General features: G+C 38.5%; 1 protein-coding gene across 1 annotated transcript; it reads right to left on the reverse strand.

Annotated features, from left to right (window-relative positions):
- Window positions 1-1,007: 1,007 nt before the first annotated feature.
- On the reverse strand, window positions 1,008-1,763 carry LOC127101025 (uncharacterized). Its single transcript, XM_051038337.1, has one exon. The coding sequence runs from the start codon at window positions 1,761-1,763 to the stop codon at window positions 1,008-1,010; it is 756 nt and encodes a 251-aa protein (XP_050894294.1).
- Window positions 1,764-21,161: the final 19,398 nt, after the last annotated feature.

The raw sequence follows: 21,161 nt of genomic DNA on the forward strand, positions 1-21,161 counted from the left end.
GGCACATTCCTTTTGCTTTTACCCAGCTGCAGCTTCTGGAAATTCTCTACTGCTATTTTGTCGGTGACAGCTCCACACCTTGGGCACGGGCACACCTGTGAACCCTTGTTCTTGCAGCGATACAGAAAATCCACCAAGTCCTCATCAACCCTTGGGTAAACTTCAGCTATATCGACATCTGGGCTTTCCCCAGTTTGCTCCAGCATGTTGGCCTCATCATATTCACTGAACTCGACCATGTTGATCTGGACTGGCTCCACGAACAAGGCCTCTTCCTGGTGAAGCGGATCAGCATCGATCTTCATTCTACGGCCAGCAAATTTCAGCCTGCCTTTTTGAATCGCTTTCTGAACCAAATCCCTGAAAAGGTAACAATTAGAGGTGTTATGACCAAGATAGCTATGATATTTACAAAACCCTCTTTTCTGTCTTTGTTCCAACGGTGGTATTTTAGTACCAGGAGGTACCACCATTTGCCCATCTTTGACCAATAAGTCAAAAATTTCCTCACATTTTGACACGTCGAAAGTATAGGTTTTCGAAGGGAATTTTGGGTTGTTTTCGACAGGATTCTTTCCTTGCGCAGGCAGTAATGAGCGACACTCATAGGCGGACCCTGGCTTTAGTTCAACCACGTCAATTTCTAATTCAGTCGATGAAGCATAATCGGCCTCACGAATTGGGTCTGTCGCGTCGTATTCAACAAACGCCACCTTTTCTTTCTTAGACTTATTGTGCCTAACTTTTTCTAGCCTTAATTGTTCTAGATGTCGGACTCTGTCAGCCAGTTGTGACATACTTTTCACAAAAGTTGGATCTATCTTCTTCCTGATGGAATAATCTAAATCTCATGCGGCCATTAGAACTAGTTCATGTTCTGACACTTGCGTAAAGCACCTAGCTTTTAAGGACCTAAAACGATTCAGATAATCATCTATACTTTCAGCAAACCTTCTCTTAATACTGGACAATTCTGCCAAACTAATTTTGGAGTGTCCTTCGTAAAACTATCCATGGAACTTCTTTTCTAATTTGGCCCATGAGTCGATTGAACTTGGGGCCAACGAAGTAAACCATGTGAAGGCAGCCTTGGTCAGAGAGGAGGGGAAGTTTTTTACTCTTAAACATTCATTATGAGCTAGATCCCCTGACTCTGTTAAGTATCTGGCGACGTGCTCTATTGTCGATTCACCAGACTCTCCCCCAAATTTAGTGTACTTAGGCACTTTCATCCCCCTAGGCGCCTCGGCTTGGAGAATGAATTCAGCTAACGGGGAAGCGTATAATGGCCTTTGTAATGTAGCACTCATGCCATTTCTAGCCATAATCCTTTCGACAATAGTTGTCAAATTATTTTCCACTGCCAGATCTTCTTGTCGATGTTGGTCGACAATTTGATCAGCATCCTGGTGTCGGTTAACCATTACCATCTGGTTACGTCCCGCAACTCCTGATTCGACGCCTTGATGTTGTAGAGGTCTAATGATTTGTCCTTCATGGACTGTCTCCTCCTCCGCTGCCCCTATCTCTATCTGCACAGGAACAGTCGGTCTAATCATTCGCGTAATCTGTCGGGCCGGTGGCCCCAGAAAATTGCACAAGCATGTCAATTGGTTCGCCATCTGCCTATTCGTTTCAGCAGATTCTTGTATTAGTGGATTGAAGACTGTGCCCATCTGGTTGGTCAACATGTTAACCAATTCATGGTTACTATCGTCCATTTGCTGTCTCAACACCACTACTGAAGTGTTCGACAGCGGCATGGTTCTGTTCTAAGTAGTGTTCCTTATGTTGCCCCCTTGTGCTGATCCTTGCAAGGGAGGATTTGTATCTGAAAATAGTGTTGCACTGGATTTCGACTGATATCCTGGCATTAAGGAATACGACATTCCATAAAGCGGATCTGTGGTGCCAAAGCGAGGCACATAAGGTCTGAACATCGTTATCGTTGATCCTGAATCCCCCGGTGGAGGCTGAGGAATTGATGTTCCAACCGCACCCGTAGTCGACATGGTCATGGCTGCACTTGTCATCGGTGGCAAAGTGGCAACCTGTGAGACTACTGTTTCCGTATTGGATAAAGTTCCTCGTGGAACTTCATCAGTGTTAGTTTCTGCCATTTTCACACTACTTCGTGGCTTACTATATAGCTTGCCACTTCTAAGTTTCATGCAATTTTGCAACTGCTCTAGCACCGTCCCACTGGGCGTGCCATTTTGTTTACTGTGGAAATTGGTAAACAAACGTTGGTCCTCCCTAGGCTTTAAAACGAAGGGTTACTTGCAGGATCGACCAGTTGATCCTAGGACATGTGCTAGTGCAAGTGAGGCTTGTCCAAACTTCGACGGAATGACTTTGTTAGGAATGGCTCCTAACAGAGTGTCGAACAAGCGTAGGGTTTTTCCACACGAACGGTTTTTAGACAATGTTATCGCCCATAGGTGACTCGTGGCCGACATCGCTATAACATTCAAAAAAGGTATACAATGAACACGCTTTTGGTGAACTCTATTATCGTAATAGAATCAGTGTTGACAGCGTAAACGACAACGTAAAATGATAACTCAAAAGTAAAAGAAATTAAGATAAAATGTTCAACGGGAACAATTGAAAAATAGGGAAGTTGCATTGAAATAAATGTGGTGATTCACGTACATAGCACTCTCAGAGAAACTCTTGCTTCCTGGCGCCGAGAATGGGAAATTTTCTTACAAGTGATTTCGTAGTACAAAGTGAACACCCTGAGCCCCTTGTGGGATACTCCTATTTATACTAAACTAGAGGAAACTACTCATAAGCTAACTCCTAGAAACTAGTAGATGTTATGTCACACGATTTGCATAACCGCCGCACCCATGTCTTGCTAACTGATCCACATTATGGCGCTCTTATTCTTTCTGGATCTGCTATTTTATTTTAAATTTCAAATTTCTCCCGCTCAGACGTTAGGGCGAAGCTGTCTTCTGCACATTTGACTATAATTCTATAAGTCCCAATCCTCGCGTTGGTCGACATAATGGCCTGTCGACGGAGCCAACTTTTCCCTGTTGGCTTCGTCCTTTTCTTTCTTGCTTGCTTCCAACATCTCTGTATCTTTTGGTAGGTGTAAGACCCCAATTTTGACCCTAAGATCCCTCATGGCATCATAACATTTCATTTGCAAAGCCTCAAGGATCATGAGCATCTTGGTTCCCTTTGCCTTTGGGTGGGACTCCTTGTGAGTGGTTTGAGATCACCAAGCATGCTTGAATTGTATATTATTGCTCTTCTCATTTTGTTTACTAACCAAAAGCACAAAAATATGTCACTAACATTTCTTGTTTGTAGCTTGAGCAATCACAAGGTCAAGAGCTTCAAGGAGATCTTTTGTGCAGAGATATGGCCAAGAGAGGATGAAAGCAAGCATGGTAATGGTTCCCAAAGCTCTCATTCATCAAATATGCCTCCCTAGTATCCAAATTAATCATTTTGATCAAAGCAAGTCAAAGGGTTTGAGGTTTTGTTTCTCAAAGAAGCCCTAGTTCATTTGTGTACCACAATGCCTTGCTCATGAAGCAACCTCAGCCCATGATCAAATAAAATAAAGGTAAGTTATTTAATTCATCATCTCATGCATATTTGAACTTATTTGAGTGCCCTCAATCATCAATTCATCAAGATATGAGTCATGGACTTGAGAAGTTGATCAGTCAATTCATCTGACTATTTTGAAATGCACTGAGACCTAAATTTTTATGTGTTGGTCAAATGGAGAGGATCCCAATATAAAAAATGTTCTTAAGGACAATATCAACAACTTTCATGTTCGTCAAAAATTGATTTGAAGCTTGGAAGGTCATCATCCATTCCAAGAAATTATAGGTCATTTTGACTAAAACCCTAATTTTGGGTCAACTTCCCAAGAACATAACTCATTCATTTTTTATGATTTTGAGGTGGGATAAAATGCATTGGAAATCTTAAGAGGTCTAATTCAAATGTTATGTTGAAAAAATTTCAAAATCTCAAAGGAAATACATGTGATAATGCAAAACAATATAGGTCACTTTGGACCAAATGCATTGAAAGGCAAAAAAGTCCAACTTCAAGTGCCCATAACTCTTTCATCAAAAATCCAAATGATGCAAAATCGAAGTCCATTTTGATTGTATTGAGAAGATCTACAACTTTTATATTGGAGGTTTGTTCATTTGAGGCTTGCATCATCAAAACAGAGGGGCTTGAACATTGGCCAAATTTGGAAATCTCACCTTTGCATGTTTTGCACCTTACACTTTAAATCCAAAATTCACTAATTTCCATACTTCAAATGGACTTTTGCCCAAAATAACATTTGTTCCTTACATCAAGGCCTTTCCAACCATTACTCACATGCTCATGTTTGGATTTGGCAAATGGCATTTTCGAAGAGATGAAGTTTTAGGCATAATTGTGCATAACACATCAAAACTCATTACACAAGCCTATGCATTGCCAACTACACATCCATTTCAGCTCAATTATACTTCAGATTGCATTCGGCATTGAGTTTGGGCGTTTTACATGATCATGCAAGCCCATGCAATGAATATCCATTTGCCATGCACACGAGTTTTTCACCTCCTTGCATCAGCTTCCACTATAAATAAACATGCTCAGCTTCATTCATGGTAAACCTAATGGCGCCTGAGATGCTGCACAACTGAATCCATAACCATTACCAAAGGAACTATTTCACTTTTCTCCAAATTTTTCAGATCTGAAATTCAACTAAATCTGGTTGAATCTTTGGATCTAAAGTTCCTAGACCTTCATCCTACAGTCCATAGAACTTCTGTTTGGCCAAAGGAAGCAAGGGAGCAAGCTCAGATCTCCACAATTCAAAGGTTCTCTCCAACTGGTTTTTTCTTCGAAACTCATTACTTCTTGATCTATTTGCTTGGATATTGTGTTGGCTGAAGTCCTCTTCATAGAGGCAATTGTTTTGAGTGCTCAATTGTTGAAATCCATGAAGTTCAGTATGAACACCATGATTTTCTCTCTCTGATTTCTCTCTCTATGAGGATCTAGAGGAGAAACCAATGGTACAGGGATGATGTACATCATCCCAGCTTTCCAATGATATGAGGATCGCTTCATTTGGTTAAGTTTTTATTGTCTGCAACTTTGGCCGGAATCTTCATGCTCACTGGAGAAGACGGTGGCTCTGGTCACCGTCCCTTTGCCAGATGGATTATGGACCGTTTGATGGCATCTCCAGATCTAATCTCCACGCTTGGATCTTAAGACTTATTTTAATGCCATGTGTTTCGCTGCTGACTTTGGTCTACCATGGAAGCGTGCATGTGGAGCGTTTGATCAGCCACGTCAATTAATGAGGCTTGATCAGACGCTCCTGGTTTTTTTGATTTTCTCATTTTTTGATTTTATTTCTTTTATTCCCTTTATTTTCAAAAAATCATATCTCACTCATTTTTAATCCAAAAAATATGGGACCAATTGCATTCTTTTCCAAATAAATTCTAGTTTCTAAAAATGATTTTTATTTTTTTTATTTTGTCATTTGATATTTTTTGTCAATTTTCTCTTTTCTGGTTATTTTTAATTCATTTTAAATAGTTTTTTATATTCAAAAAATACAAAAATATTTTCCTAACCTATTTGAATGATGATGGATCTATGAAAAATATTCTCATCAATTTTCTAATTGATTTGAGATTTATTTGAGATTTTAGTTCAATTAGGTTATTTTTGTTCATTTTTAATTGATTAAAAATAGTTTCTGACTTTTAAAAATGCTGAAATTTTTTGTCAAACTTTGTTTGACCTTGTTGAACTTGGGATAAATCACTTGGACCTTTCAAGGTTGATTTGAAGTGATTTTGTAGTTTGACCTTTCTTTTATTTTTAATTCAAGTTTATTTTAATATTAAAAATGCCAAAAATATTTTGCTTATTGTTTGACCTCCAATCTTCATCCCATTTCTGGTTTCTCATTGTTTGACCTTGATCCTCAATATCATTGGTCAACATTTGTTGATTGGTATATGCTATTTCATTTGATGCATTTTGATCTTTCCATTTCATATTCCATTATTCATCTTCTTCTTCTTCTTCTTCTTCTTTTGATCAATGAGTTAAAGGTTGATAAGTTAGCATTGATTAGGGAGACTTAATCTTCCTTGATCCAAATCTAATTCATCTTGATCAATTGATCAAGTGAATGGCTTTGCATTAAGGATAGGTTGTTTCCTAAATCATGCAAAGGACTTAAACCAATACAAGATCAATTCTCTTTTTCTTTTGGCATGGCAAGTTGTTGGAACTTGGTTCACTAATCAAGGCTTCTAACTTGTGTTGTTGCCTACATTATTATTGACCGGCCTCAGATAGTTGTGAATTCTACATAAGTCCAATTACGATTGCTTAACATAGCGCTAAATTTGCCTTATGGCACACTAACATTAACCACTAACCATTAACATTTCCTTTTTGCACTTTACATTTATGCAATTTATCATTCTTGTACATATTATTCATTTGCTTTTTCCTTTGCTCATTGGAGCACATGTTTATGTTAAATGCCATTTGCCTTTTGCTCACTTGAGCATATAATTGTGTATATATCTTTTGTGCTTGTGTTTGTCTGTTTCTTGTTAACCAAATGCAAAGAATTGGACAAAATGGACTTAGACTTTAGGACTTTCCCTATACAAATTTGGAGTCAAAGAGCAACTAGGCATTGGGCCTTTAGAATGCTTAAGCTTGAAGATGAACTTTGAAAGGACCATATTCTAAACTCCCTCTTGTCCATTCTTTGATTGTATTATAGAACTTTTTGATGTGTGTGTTCCTTTGTGCTAGGGATTCCAACTTGAGCCAAATTGAGGAACCATTACCATTAGCTCCTAAGAGAGAGAGATCCAAGATCCAGTGAGGAGCTTTTCCAGAGTTCATTTGATTGATTCCTTGAGTTTATGCTTTGTGTGATTGCTTATTCCAAAGGATGAGAGCTACTTGGATCATCAATATGATCTCAAGAGAGGAACTCCTTTTGTGGTTTTGTTTCTTATCCCTTACCTCTTGTATGCTTAGGATCTTAGCCATTCTTCTTCTTCCCTCCACTCTAACCCAAGCCAAAACTTTTGTGTAAACATTTAACATGTGTTTTCAAACATTAGAAACCAAAGCCTTATGCTTTTGATTTTCAAACTTTCTTTTCATAACACTTATTTTGAATTGAACTTCTCAGTCAACTTTGACCATTTTGTATATACTTTTCATTGGTAAATATAACACATTCAAATGTCTTTTGTGGTTTCAATGGCCACTCTCTTAATCAAACTTTTTTCATAACCATTAGCTATTAGGTTTGAGTTATCCTTGAGGTAGATGTAATACTCACCTATATCCTTAGTGATGGACAATGAGTCTTCCATGCTTATTATAGGGTTAACCCCTCACTAGCATGTTGAAGCTATCCTCACATGGTGGATTTGTGGTTTTAGGTTGAGTTTTCTCCCTTGGATAACAAAAGACCTTAAGGCTTTTGGACCAATCAATTCACCAACTCATTTTGAGATTTTAACCCCGAACTACGAGGTTTTGATCCTAATCTTTTTTAAGATGGTACGTAGGCAATGGGTTTATCCATCCAAACATCAAATGTAAATAAACTTGTATATTCTTTTCTCATCTCTTCAATCATGTTTGCACAAATAAATTTTTCACAAAATACCAACCTTACAACAAATATGAAAAGGGCTCCCTAGGAGTACCTAGGATGTTTTGGGTGCTTAAAACCTTCCCATTGCATAACCAACCCCCTTACCCAGATCTCTGACATTTTTACTAGTTTTTGATTCGATAAAACTTTTAGGTTTTTGTTCGCTTTCTAACCATTCCTTTGGATAAATAGAAGTGCGGTGGCGACTCGACTTGTATGGTTTACCTTGGATTTAGTCAATATCTCTAATGGTAACGAATACCCCGCTAAAGTAGGGTATGATCCCCACATTCACAGGACTCTTTCATTACTTGTGCTTTCAACCTGCCTTAGGAATATTTCGTGGTAACAGTTTTGTTGCAGAATTTTTGCATAACAGGAAATTCATTAAGCCAAAGGTCATGGTTTGAATTTGCTTTGCATAGATACCTCCTTGTTTTCATCACCTTGTGGCAAGTCTTGCTCACACTTGGTTTGGTTGTGGCTAACAATGGAATCATTTTGATGCAGGCTTGGAATAAGGTATTGTTTTAAGGTGTGTATTACACTGGTATGATGATGCACTACATGCTTCAGGTTCATACTTGGCTTGGCAATGCATGTGTGTGAACTATGTTGTGTAGGTATTATGGTTATGTCATTGCAGGGTTTACATGGTTGGCTACTGATGTTGGTAGTGTTAGGTTAGTTGATTGGAAGTTGATGTCATGGTGATTGTTGTAAACACTGGCTCATGTTGTACTGAAGGTTGCAATGGGTTTATAATGTTCTACCTTGGCATGTTACATTGAGCAAGATGAATGGTCATCTATTGTTGCAGATGTATTAATGGGTTTTGAGTTACATTGCCCAAGTTAGGTATGTGACAGCTAGGTATTTCTTATGGTCTTGTTTTGCAATAGGTCTGTAACTCTGATGTACAAGCTTGATAGGAATCATGCAGGTGATTCTGTTTGATGTTTTGTGGGTTGGTTCAGGGTCATGATGCCACTGACTTGTAATTGGCTTCACTGTAGGATGGTCTTGGTTTGCATCATGTATGATGTTGTGCATAGCTAGCTCCATTCATGGGTTGACATGCTTCATGTTGTACGACTGCCTTGTTTGGCTCGTGGTGAGCTCTAAGTTAATTTATGGTTGGCTTTTGCATTGTAGGATGTTTTCAGTGTTAACTTTTGGATGACTTGGCATGTATGACCTTGTTTCTCTTACATGTCTGCTATGTCAAGACTTGTGCACATGTAACATGATGAAGCTAGATCCAGTTCTGACTTTGCAACATGTCTTGCCCCCTTATCCTATACCATTATGGCTCTGTTTCCTGCTTATGTTGGGCATGGCTCCAAGTGTGTCGGCTGCAGGTTTATGATGGTTCTTGGCCGGCAGGTGAGTCCTTGCATTGCATCATGATTTAAGGACTTTTTTCAATGCCATTCTAGCTTGGTTTTGCAGGATCTATGAGGTTTGCATTTGGCCTTGTATTAGTTCATTACTGTGCTACATTGGTCTGCTCCTGGTATCCACAACTTGGTGATGCATTTCAAGTCTTAAATGTGCATTGCCTTCATGACTTGTATCCTGCAACATGGAGTCCAACTTGGTCCAGCATGGTGCAACATATCATGTAGTGTATGCATTTTTGTTTGTGGAATCGTGATTGATATGGAATTGCAGGTTCATTTGGTATCTTCTATGTTGTATGATGCTACTTGCTTTTGGTTTTAGGTGAAGCTGCAATGTTTAAGCAAGGTATGAGTTATTCCTGCTGCATTCTGATTTGGGCAGAAGTTCATGGTGAGTTCAAACCTAATGGTGGATTATGATTTTGGTTAATGTATGTGTAACACTTAATTGTGTAACCAAGACACTTGGTATGGTGGATGCATGACCTATTTGGCAAGGTAGAGTTATGGTTGGAATTGCAACAAAGTCTAAGTCATGGTAAGGTGTACATGACTTTGGAAATGGGCCATATTACTTGGAAATGAAGAAACAAAGCAAAAGCAAACCAAACATGACTTTTAGATGATGAATCAAGGCAAGGTGGATTATATTATATCTTAGGTGGCCAAAAAGGGTTGAGTTGACTTTGGTCAAAGTTGACCAAAAGTCAACAGTTGACCAAAGTCAACAATTGGTCAAAAGTTCATTTTTCTTTGTATTCTCCTTGTAAATGGACATTGAATGGATGATTATGTGTGATTATAGGGTTTAGAGAATTTGGGTTGACTTTGGTCAAGGTTGACCAAAAAGTCAACTATTGACCAAAAGTCAACATTTGGTCAAAAATATCGAGACTTGTATTTTCTTATGTAGAATCGAATGTAATGGTTTAAAATGACATGAAATAGATTGAAATGGTTTGAAAAATGATTAGAAATTGGTCTACTTATGACTTGAGTGTTTGACTTTTGAAAAGAAAATGACTTGACTAATAATGTGTGTCAACAAGGCCATGAACTGAGGGCATAAGATTAGGGTTTGAATAAGGTATCCATGAATCAATGGTCATGACTAGCAGTTGGCTAGAGACACAATAAGATTGGATATTTGGGATCACCAAGACCATATGTGTATCCATAATCACATGAACAACACCATGACTTTGGACCAAGACCAATGCTCATATAAGCCCAAAGTAAGGTTAGGTCAAGCATATTGATAAAATGTGAAGATAGAGGGGTCATGGATGCATAATCAGGCCACCAAGTTCATCTGATTCACCATCTCCTGATTTGGGTTTTGAAGGTCAAGACAAGGCCTGGGGAAGCTCCATGAGATCATGCCTCGAGAAATTAGGGTTTTGAAGACCCTAGAGGATTTCCTGGACAAATCATTGTTGAATTCAAGCCTTTACCACCATAATTAGGGTTTTGCATCCCCCATGCTGATGATATGGTTAGACCATGCTCTTGAGCCTTGATATCCACATAAACCCTAGCTTCATAAGCCCTATTTTTTTTAATCTTCTTGAACCGGAATACAAGAATTGCGGGAGCTTTTCAGGTATTCGAGATGGAGAGTGATTAGATACCTACGTACCCGGAATTTTCTTGGACATGTGGTTGAAGTTATCCCAGACTTTGGGTGTTCACACAAGGTATTATGGGGTAGATGTTATATGTAGTGCATGATGTATGCTTGTCTTTTATGATGCATGTTTCTTTGCTTATTTGTCATTTGTGGGTATGAGTCTTTATTATGATGGGAACTCCGACTCATCATCAAAGATTGGAATACAATTGATGTGAACCTTAGGTGATGCCAACACTATTGTCAAGGAATCGTTTCCTGTTGAGGAACATTGAAATGCTGGAATCGACACGGAATCCCAACTGATTGGGTCTCACAGGCGTTCAAGTAAAACCATTTTTGAGTCACTGGTCATCTTTCAAGTTTATCGGGTTTTAACCGTAATGCAAGATGTTTCTCTTTAGTGTAGCTTTTATTATTCCCTGAAGTTTTAAAGCATTATGTAAGTAAGACAAGTCAATTATTTTGCATACAAAACACAGAAGAAAATGTTTGATGGGATAACTGAATTTTATTGATATGAAATTTTACATATGGAGGGTACAAGGATGCAGACACCCTTAATGAGGATGCTGCGAAAATTGAAAAATAAGTGAAATGGCAATGGGAATTTTTTTTTGTTTATTTTTCTCCATTGATTACAACATTGGCCTTAGTCTACCATAGAATCTGAATCCCAAGACCTTGCTTCGGCTGACGGTGATTGGATCGGTCTTTGACGCTTTAATATCTAGCTTGTAGTGCATGGGCTCAAGGATCATAGTCAATGCCTTTATCCCTAACTTCTGCCTAGACATTTCAACTCTTTTCGTCCATCGGGATTCTCCTTTTTACCTAAGCCGCCCTTTCGGGTTTTCAACTTAGAGAGCTTCATATGTCTTCCCTAACTTTTGCATTGACAATTCATTTTTTGGTCCATCGGGATAGCCATTTTGCTTAGATCAACCTTGCGGAGATTAACCTAGCGGGCTTTCATCATTTCTTTTTAGGCATAATAATTTTTGACTATATCTGTATTCACTGGCGAGGGCAAATCTTCCCCATCCATTGTTGTGAGGATTAGAGACCCACCTGAGAATTCCTTCTTAACGATGAAAGGTGCCTCATAGTTGGGAGTCCATTTGCCTCGCGGGTCTGAGTGAATAGCAGAATACCTTTTGAGCACGAGTTCTCCGACGCGGTACTCACGAGGAAGAACCTTCTTGTCAAAAGCTCGTTTAAGACGTCTTTGGTATAGCTGACCATGAGAGACGGCCGTCAAATTCTTCTCTTCGATCAAATTCAGCTGGTCATATCGTGATTGAACCCATTCAGCTTCATTAAGATCAACCTCCATAATGACTCTGAGGGAAGGAATCTCGACTTCAATCGGTAGGACGGACTCCATCCCATATACTAATGAAGATGGAGTTTCCCCAGTGGATGTGTGGACCGAGGTTCTAGAACCGTGTAGAGCGAAGGGTAACATCTCATGTCATTCCTTGTATTTCTTGACCATCTTCTGGATGATTCTCTTGATATTCTTGTTAGCTGCTTCTACGGTGTCGTTCATCTTGGGCAGGTACGATGAAGAGTTGTGATGCTCGATCTTAAATTCTTCGCACAACTCCTTCATCATATTGTTGTTGAGCTTACTGGCGTTGTCCGAGATGATCTTGCTAGGTATCCCATAGCGGCAGATTATCTCTTTCTTGATAAATCGGGTAACCACTTGTCGAGTGACATTAGCATATGAAGCAACTTCGACCCATTTCGTGAAGTAATCGATGGCGACTAGGATGGATCGATGTCCATTAGAAGCTTTGGGTTCTATCATCCCAATCATATCGATGCCACACATAGAAAAAGGCCATGGAGAAGTCAGAACGCTCAACGAAGTTTGTGGCACAAAGATCTTGTCACCATATATCTGGCACTTGTGACATCTTTTGACAAAATTGTAGCACTCAGCCTCTATTATCGTCCAATAGTAACCATCCCGAAGGATCTTCTTGGCCATAGCAGGACCCTTTGCATGTACACCCTCGCTGCCTTCATGTATGGACTTTACGATTGTACTAGCTTCGTGTTTATCCACGCATCTGAGCAGTACAGAATCATAATTCCTTTTGTATAACACATCACCGTTTAGGAAGAACTTGTAAGAGAGTCTTCTTAGAGCTTTCTTATCGATAATGGATATACCCTCGGGATATTGCCGTTTCTCCAAAAATGTCTTTATGTCGTAGAACCAAGGCTTATCATCAGGATCGACCTCGATTGCTAGACAATGTGCTGGTTCATCTAAGTGGTCAGTTTGGATGGATGGTGCTTCATTCTTCCATTTTTAACTTTGAACATAGATGTTAACGTGGCTAGAGCGTCTGCTGACTAATTTTCCTCCTGAGAAATATGATGAAAAGAGATTTCATCAAAATAGGGTATTAGTTTTCTGATATGCTCTTTATAAGGTATCAACTTGCTATCCCGAGTCTCCCAATCACCTTTCACCTGACTGGTTACCAGAGCTGAATCATTGTATACCTCAAGGATCTTGATCCTTAAGTCGATTGTCGCCTCTAAACCGTAGATACATGCTTCATATTCTGCCATGTTGGTGGTGCAGTCGAAACACAATCTAGCTGTAAATAGAAGGTGGAAACCAGTTGGAGAAGTGATAACCACACCTATACCATGGCCTCGAGCATTGGAAGCACCGTCGAACACGAGCGTCCATCGCGATCCTGGTTCGGGGCCTTCCTCAGGGCTTACTTCGAAGCCTGGTGTAGTGAAGTCTCTGATAAACTTGATGTCTTTGTTTGGAAAGTCAAACCTCAACGGTTGATAACCTTCGACGGGTAGGTGAGTAAGGTAGTCAGACATAACACTCCCTTTTATTGCTTTCTGGGTCACATACTATGTATCATACTCGGTTAACAATATTTGCCACCGGGCAATTCTACCAGTAACAGCAGACTTTTCAAATATATACTTTATCAAATCTATCTTGGATATCAATAAAGTATTATGGAAAATCATATATTGCGTCAGGCGTCGAGCAACCCAAGTCAAAGCACAACAAGTTTTCTCTAAAAGTGAGTATCGGGTCTCACATTCAGTGAATTTCTTGCTGAGATAGTAGATAGTAAGTTCTTTCTTGCTGAGTACTGTGAGGTACATAATGAGAGGCCTACCAGGAACTGGTGGTATCAAGATTGGTGGTTCTTGCAAGTAATTTTTTTGTCTTATCGAATGCCGCTTGGCAATCGTGGTTCCACATAATCGATTGATTTTTTTCTCAACAGTTTGAATATCGATTCACAGGTAGTCGTTAAGTGTGATATGAATCTAGAGATGTAATTAAGTCGCCCAAGGAAGCCTCAGACTTCTTTTTCTATTCAGGGAGATGGCATTTCTTGGATGGCTCAAACTTTGTCGGGATCAACCTCAAAACCTTTCTTACTGGCTATGAAACCCAAGAGTTTACCAAATCAGACCCCAAAAGTACATTTAGCCGGATTCAGGCGCAATTTAAACTTTCGGAGTCTGACAAACAATTTCCTTAGGTTCACCAAGTGATCTTCTTCATTTATGGATTTGGAAATCATGTCGTCCACATAAACCTCGATCTCTTCATGAATCATGTCGTGGAAGAGGGTTACCATGGCGCGCTGATATGTTGCCCCTGCATTTTTCAGGCCGAACGACATGACTTTGTAGCAGTAAGTTCCCCAAGGTGTGATAAAAGTTGTCTTCTCCATATCTTCTTGCATTATCTTTATCTGATTGTATCCGGAGAACCCATCCATGAAAGAAAAGATGGAGAATTAAGCTGTGTTGTCAACCAGAACATCAATATGAGGCAAAGGGAAGTTATCCTTTGGGCTTGCTCTATTGAGGTCTCGATAGTCTACACACATTCTGACTTTACCATCTTTCTTTGGAATTGGAATGATATTAGCAACCCAATGCAGATATTCATAAATGGCTAAGAAGCCAGCGTCTAGCTGCTTCTTAACCTCTTCCTTGATCTTGAGTTCCATATCGGGTCTAGTCCTTCTGAGCTTCTGTTTGACTGGAGGACATTCAGGCTTATGTGGCAAGTGATGTTCAACAATGTTGGTGTCTAATTCTAGCATATCTTGATACAACCAAGAAAAGACGTCAACATATTCACGCAACAACTCTACCAACTCGGAGTGTACATGCTCGGCAAGAGATGCCCCAACTTTTACTTCTTTTTTATCAGTTTCAGAACCCAAGTTAATGAGATCCAGCGGTTCTTTGTATGGCTGGATCTCTTTCTCTTCGTGCTCAAGGAGCCGTGCTAGTTCAGCTGGTAATTCATAATCTTCCTCACTGTCGTCTTCAACTTGGTTTATTGGAAATCCAGATTTACAGTTGATTTGAGCCATGTCATAATCAATAGTCTTATTTTCTCGGTATATGATGAGCTTATTTTAGTATGCTTTTTGAGAAAAGTGGAAAAAAGAAAAAAGAAATCTTTTGCCATTTCGTTGTTTTTAGCAAAAAGGAAAAATAACTGAAGGAAAGGGAACACAAGTTTTGCATGCAATATTACTTTTTATTTATCCACATAATACTTTTAAACATGGGGGCCCTTACATGCTATCCTCTCGTCTCGGGCGAGGACGAGGGGTGGAGAAAACAAAATGCATTACGTTTCTTCCGAGTACACCATGGGAATCACGGTGGTCGTCCAATTGGGAAGCTTGAACCCTGGAGGACATATGCGAACAAGGTTGGGTGCCCATTGCTTGCTACCACTGGATTCTCCAATAACTTCCATGGTATGCTCGTTTTGATAGTCGGCGCTGCTGAACTTGACCGGGTTGAAGTTCTTTTTCTTCGGGATTTCCTTGCATGTTACTGGGTGATAACCGATACTAAACCTATCACGCTTCTCTGCCATATTGACGACCTTACACCAACTAGGAAGCGGGCCTTTCTCCAATGTATGTTTGGCGCTTTTTGCTGAGGATAGGATGGTAGCGGATGATCGGTTGTTGTTGGCAGTAGAGGAACTGACTTCTTCAAATTCTAAACAGTGGAGGGAAACTTCGACGATCTCTTCATCTGTTTCAAAATATCTGAAGGAGGAGAGTTCACTGACCAACAAATCTTATTCACCATACACAATTACCAATTTGTCATCTATCAAGTACTTCAGCCTCTGGTGCAATGTAGAAGTGACTGCCCCAACAACATGAATCCATGGTCTTCCCAACAAACAACTGTAAGTTGGGTTGATATCCATGACTTGGAAAGTGATGCTGAATTGTTGGGGTCCAACACAGATAGGCAAATCTACCTCCCCAATTACCTGCCTTCGAGAACCGTCGAAATCTCGAACGATCAATACGCTGGTCCTCATCTCGGCCCCCTTAAATTGTAATTGGCTTAATGTAGATTTTGGCAACACATTAAGCGAAGAACCAGTGTCAACGAGGACTCGAGATAGGAGAGAGTCGGTACATGTGACCGAAATGTGTAGTGCTTTGTTATGGGCGTTTCCCTCAGGAGGTAGCTCAGCTTCATTAAATTCCAGATACCTACTGGCGGTGATATTTCCAACCACGTCATCAAATTGATCGACTATGATTTATTGCATCACGGAGCGGTATTTAGAACTTTCAGTAATGATTTCCGACGAACCTCGGTGTAAGACCCCAATTCTGACCCTAAGATCCCTCATGCAATTTCATCATGTGCATTAGCATTAGGATCATACCTTGGCATCCTCCTTACCCCTCTTTCATTGGGTTTGTTTTGGGAGAGATCATCGAGCACCATGTGATTATATCATACTTGTATATTATTATTTTACTAACCAAAATACAAAAATATGTCTTTGCATTTGCCTAACTCTTTTGTAGGTAGGGCATGATCTCCATTGATCTATCAAGTTCATATCTAGGGTTTGAGACCCTCATGACAAAGAACATAACCATGAATTGATCCAAGAAGGGTTATGAGCATCATATATGAGTTCCATTGATTCCTACATGTTATATTGATCAAGTTTGCTTCAAGAGTTTAAAGGTGATTTGCCTTGGAAACCCTAGTTTGACTAGGTATCTTGAGTAACTTCTCCACCAAGCTATCTCTCCAATTGATGAAATTTCTCAAGGGACACTTCGAAATTCATCATCTTATGCATATATGATCTACCATGAGCCAAGAAAGTCCAAATAATTGAAGATTAGCAAGTTGGTTGATGGTGGTTGGCCAGATGAATTCATCTTATCAAAACTGGGTCTTCCTAGACCCTATCTCCTACATTTTTCACCGTATGGAAATGATTCCAAGAGAAAAGTAACTCTAAATGACATTCCAAACAACTATCATGTTGAGACCTAGAGATAGTTTTACTTGGAAAAGCATTTTCTATGTTGAAACATTATAGGTCATTTTGTCTAAACCCTAATTTGAAAGTCAACTTCCCAAGGCCATAACTTGCTCAATTTTTATGATATGAAAGATTTCTAAGTTGCACAATCAAATTCAAGAGGTATACTTAAAATTTGATGTTTGGAGTGAGAACTAATTCAACTTTTATTAGCATGTGATATGAGGTTACATTATAGGTCATTTGTGACCTATGCCATTGAGCATGTGATTTTTCCAAACTTCAAAAATGCATAACTCTATCATTCCAAATCCAAATGACATGAAATGGATGACCATTTTGAAGGTCGTTGAAATATCTAAAACTTTGATGAAGACCCTTTTCTCATTTGAAGCTCACATAAAAAGTTAAGCAAGGTGGAGTATTGAGATATAATATGGCTTGACACTTAGAAACATTTTTAACATGTTGAAATTTCCAAACTCCCACCTCAAAATTCATCATGATACAAGATCTAAATGGAAAAGTGTTGAACATGAAAGTTGTTCCTCTTGATCTAACCTTTCCAAAAAGCCCAATTTTATCCATTTTGGACAAGATTTGAATGGGTTGCGCATGGCTTGAATATTACATCATCATTTGGAAAAAATAAAACTTCAAGCTTCCATGTACAATTGCCTAGCACTCCAATTTGATTTCAGTCTTGTTCACACTCAATTGTGGATCAAATGGAATGATCTCATGGGCCTGTACACGCCCATGCACACATGCATCACTCATTGCCAATTTTGGAAACTCAATTGTAAGGTGCAAATATCATGTGATTCAGCTATAAATAAGGCACCATATGCTCAGAATTTAGGACTCTTTCGCACCAACTTTGATCCCAAACACCAAACCCTTCCATTTGAGAGGATAATCTTGAGAATTTCCTTTGGAAATTGAGTTTAAATCTCACTGTTTTGAGGTTCAAAACTCCAGAGATCCAAGACCTCTTGTGCATTCTAATATACTTCTGCAAGCATCCTGAGCAAGATCAAGCACGAGCCAAAGCAAGAACAAGTGAATCTAGACTTGTATTGAAGGTATTTTCCAGAAAACTTCATCTCTTCGATTCTCTCTCAATTCCATTCAATTCTATTGGATCTTTGGTTGTCTGAAGTCCTACCAATGTAGGCAAGAAGGTTGAGTTGCTTAGAGGTCAAATCGAAGCAACTTAGTTGACACACCTCAAAATTCAACTCCTCATATCTTTCTATATATGTGGAGTTAGTTAAAATTGAGGTCAGATTCGTGCTCTACGCCATTTTTTCTTTCAGATCATGTCCTCCTTTTTCATATTCTTGATGGTGATGAGTGAACCAGTCCGGCCAAGGTCACCTTTGGACGTCGACGATGCGCTGGAAGTGTTCAGAGCCATTGATCTGGTTCAAATTGTTTTAATCTCACGTGTTTCTTGTAATTACCATTTGTGTTACACATTGACTCGTGACTATGGTGGGAAGGACGCTGATGGCCACTTGATCTGCCACCTCAATTAATGAGGGAGATCAAGTGGTCCACGTTTTTTCTGATTATTTGAATTTCATTTTAATTGTTTTATTTTCATTAATTCATATTAATTTTAATATTGATCCAAAAATATGGGAGTTTCACCAAATTGTTTTAAATAATTTCCTCTTTCATATTCTGAATTAAAATTATTTTTTGGATCATTATTAATATATTTCATATTCTTAAAATCCTTTAACCTTATTTAAGCTATGCTATATCAGATGGCCATTTATTTGGTGTTTTGACGAGGTTTTAGGAATTTGACAAACCATATTTAATTTAAATTCCTTATTTTAGTATTTTTTAATTTGAAGAAATGCCAAATAATTTTGTTGACGAATTGTAATGACTTGTTTGAGTTTGATTCTTGTTGTTGGGCCTTGGTCAAGGTTGATTTGGCTTTGTCAAGTTAATTTCATTGGATTTAGGGGATTGATGGAATGTACATTCCATCTCCCAAAATGAATGGATGATATTAATTTGATAAAAGTCCTCCTTTGACCAATTTGAGTTTTGATCCATTCCCCTCCCTCTTCATCTCATTCCCCTTCTTTATGCATTCATCTCATTTGGCCTATGATATCTCAAAGTCTTAAAGCTAGTTGATTGAAAAATTAACATGAGTATGGATGAGATTAGGCCACTTCTTTTGCATATTTATTTTTGTGTGTGGTATGTTTCATGAGCATAGTCCATTATACTATGTCTCAAACATGCATTAACACCAAAATTCTATTGCTCGATCTCAAATCGTTGTGACTTCTACATAAGTCCAATTACGATTGCTTAACATAGCGCTAAATTTATGACACAAAAGGCATAGCATTCTAGTTAGTGAGATTGTAAGTCTCCCTCTTTCATGGTATTGTGTGGAAACTTGGCCTCTTTTCCTTCCTTTGGAAGATGTCTTGGCTCAAGGATCCATGCTTGTGATAAGTGGGTGGAGTGTTCTTCAAAGAATGTCTTAAAATGAAAAGTAAAAGCAAAACAATACTAACTTTTAACCCATTAATAACTAACTTTTAATTCCTAGCCATTTACTTTAATGTCATTTAATTCTATCTTTTATTCATTTACCATTATTCATATCATTCTAATTGTTTATGTTAATGCAATTTTCATTATGTCCACTTGGACCATATTGTGTGATATATCTTGTTTGTATATACTTTGCTTGTTTGTGTGGTCTTTGACCATTAATGTACATAATAACAACAAAAACCCTTAAAAACTTTTGTGTGGATTGTTGGATTGATCTTCGACAAATGGACTTAGAACTTAGGCAACATTCCTATGCTAAAGGACTTGGCCAATGCAAACATGTGTGGAACTAAGTGCTTGCAATTTGAAACTTCATTTGATACATCATTCAAGATCCCTCCGAGTTCATCTGCAACATGATCATTGTGAAGCTGTTATTCTGAACTTGTGACTTATGGAATTCATCTGTTACATGGGCTAATTTAAGGAAGATCATTGAGTGATTAAAGCTTGGATGTGGCTATCTTTATTTGATGCCTTTTCTCTTCAAGATAATATAATTGTGCATTTGTGTGTTGCTTGATTCTAAATGTCCAAGGGAATTCTGGGTTTCTATTGACATTCTTGTCTATTAGATTATTACCCATTTGGCCAGATCTTTTCAACTCTTAAATTTTAATTTTGTGCATAGGATTAGTCCCTTCATCTTCTCCCCATTTCTTTAATTTCAAAATCTCTCCCTACCTTTTCAAAATCTTCTTTGATTGAACTTATTTTGTCTTAAACTTTGACCATTTTGCAAAAAAGATAGAAACTTTGGCCTTATGCCATTTCATTTTCAAACTTCTTTTCTTAAATCAAATTTGTAAATAAACTTAACTATACTTGACTTAAACTTTCAAAAACCCAAAAAGAACTAACTCATTTAAACCATTTTTAGGCCTTTGTGCCTTTCAAACTTAATTTTTGTTAAAAGCAATGCGTCCACTTTGAAATTTGTATCACGAACTACGAGGTTTTGATCCCTCATTTTTATGTTGGTAAGTAGACACAAGTCCGAAGGGCTTGTTAAACACAAAAATATAATTAATTGAATTCTTTTCTCATCCCCCCATTCTATTTGTTTGAAAACATCATTTTTGTACCAAATGCATATGCACACAAAAAGGGCTCCCTAGGAGTACCTAGGACACTTTGGGTGCTAACACCTTCCCTCTGTGTAACCAACCCCCTTACCTGTAATCTCTGACATTTTATTAGTTTTGATTTGAAAACTTCTTACTTTTGGGTTTTGTTCGTAATTTTTCCCTTTTCCCTTGGAAACAATTAAAGCGCGGTGACGACTCTTGTTATTTGATGTCTAGCTTATCCATAGCTTGATGATCATGAATTTACCGCTACATAAATTAAGTGGCGACTCTGTTGGGGAAAAGAATCCAGTGGGTTTAGCCTACATTTTGTGTGTATATATTTGTATATATGTGATGTTTGTATATATGTATGTGTGATATAATCTGCTTGTTGTGCTTGGTGATCTCT

The sequence above is a fragment of the Lathyrus oleraceus genome, chromosome 1 (assembly GCF_024323335.1).
Source record: "Lathyrus oleraceus cultivar Zhongwan6 chromosome 1, CAAS_Psat_ZW6_1.0, whole genome shotgun sequence".
In the NCBI taxonomy this organism is placed as follows: Eukaryota; Viridiplantae; Streptophyta; class Magnoliopsida; order Fabales; family Fabaceae; genus Lathyrus; species Lathyrus oleraceus.

Coding starts and splice junctions, on each gene's coding strand:
- LOC127101025 (XM_051038337.1), bottom strand. CDS start 1,763: ATGCCGCTGTCGAACACTTCAGTAGTGGTGTTGAGACAGCAAATGGAC.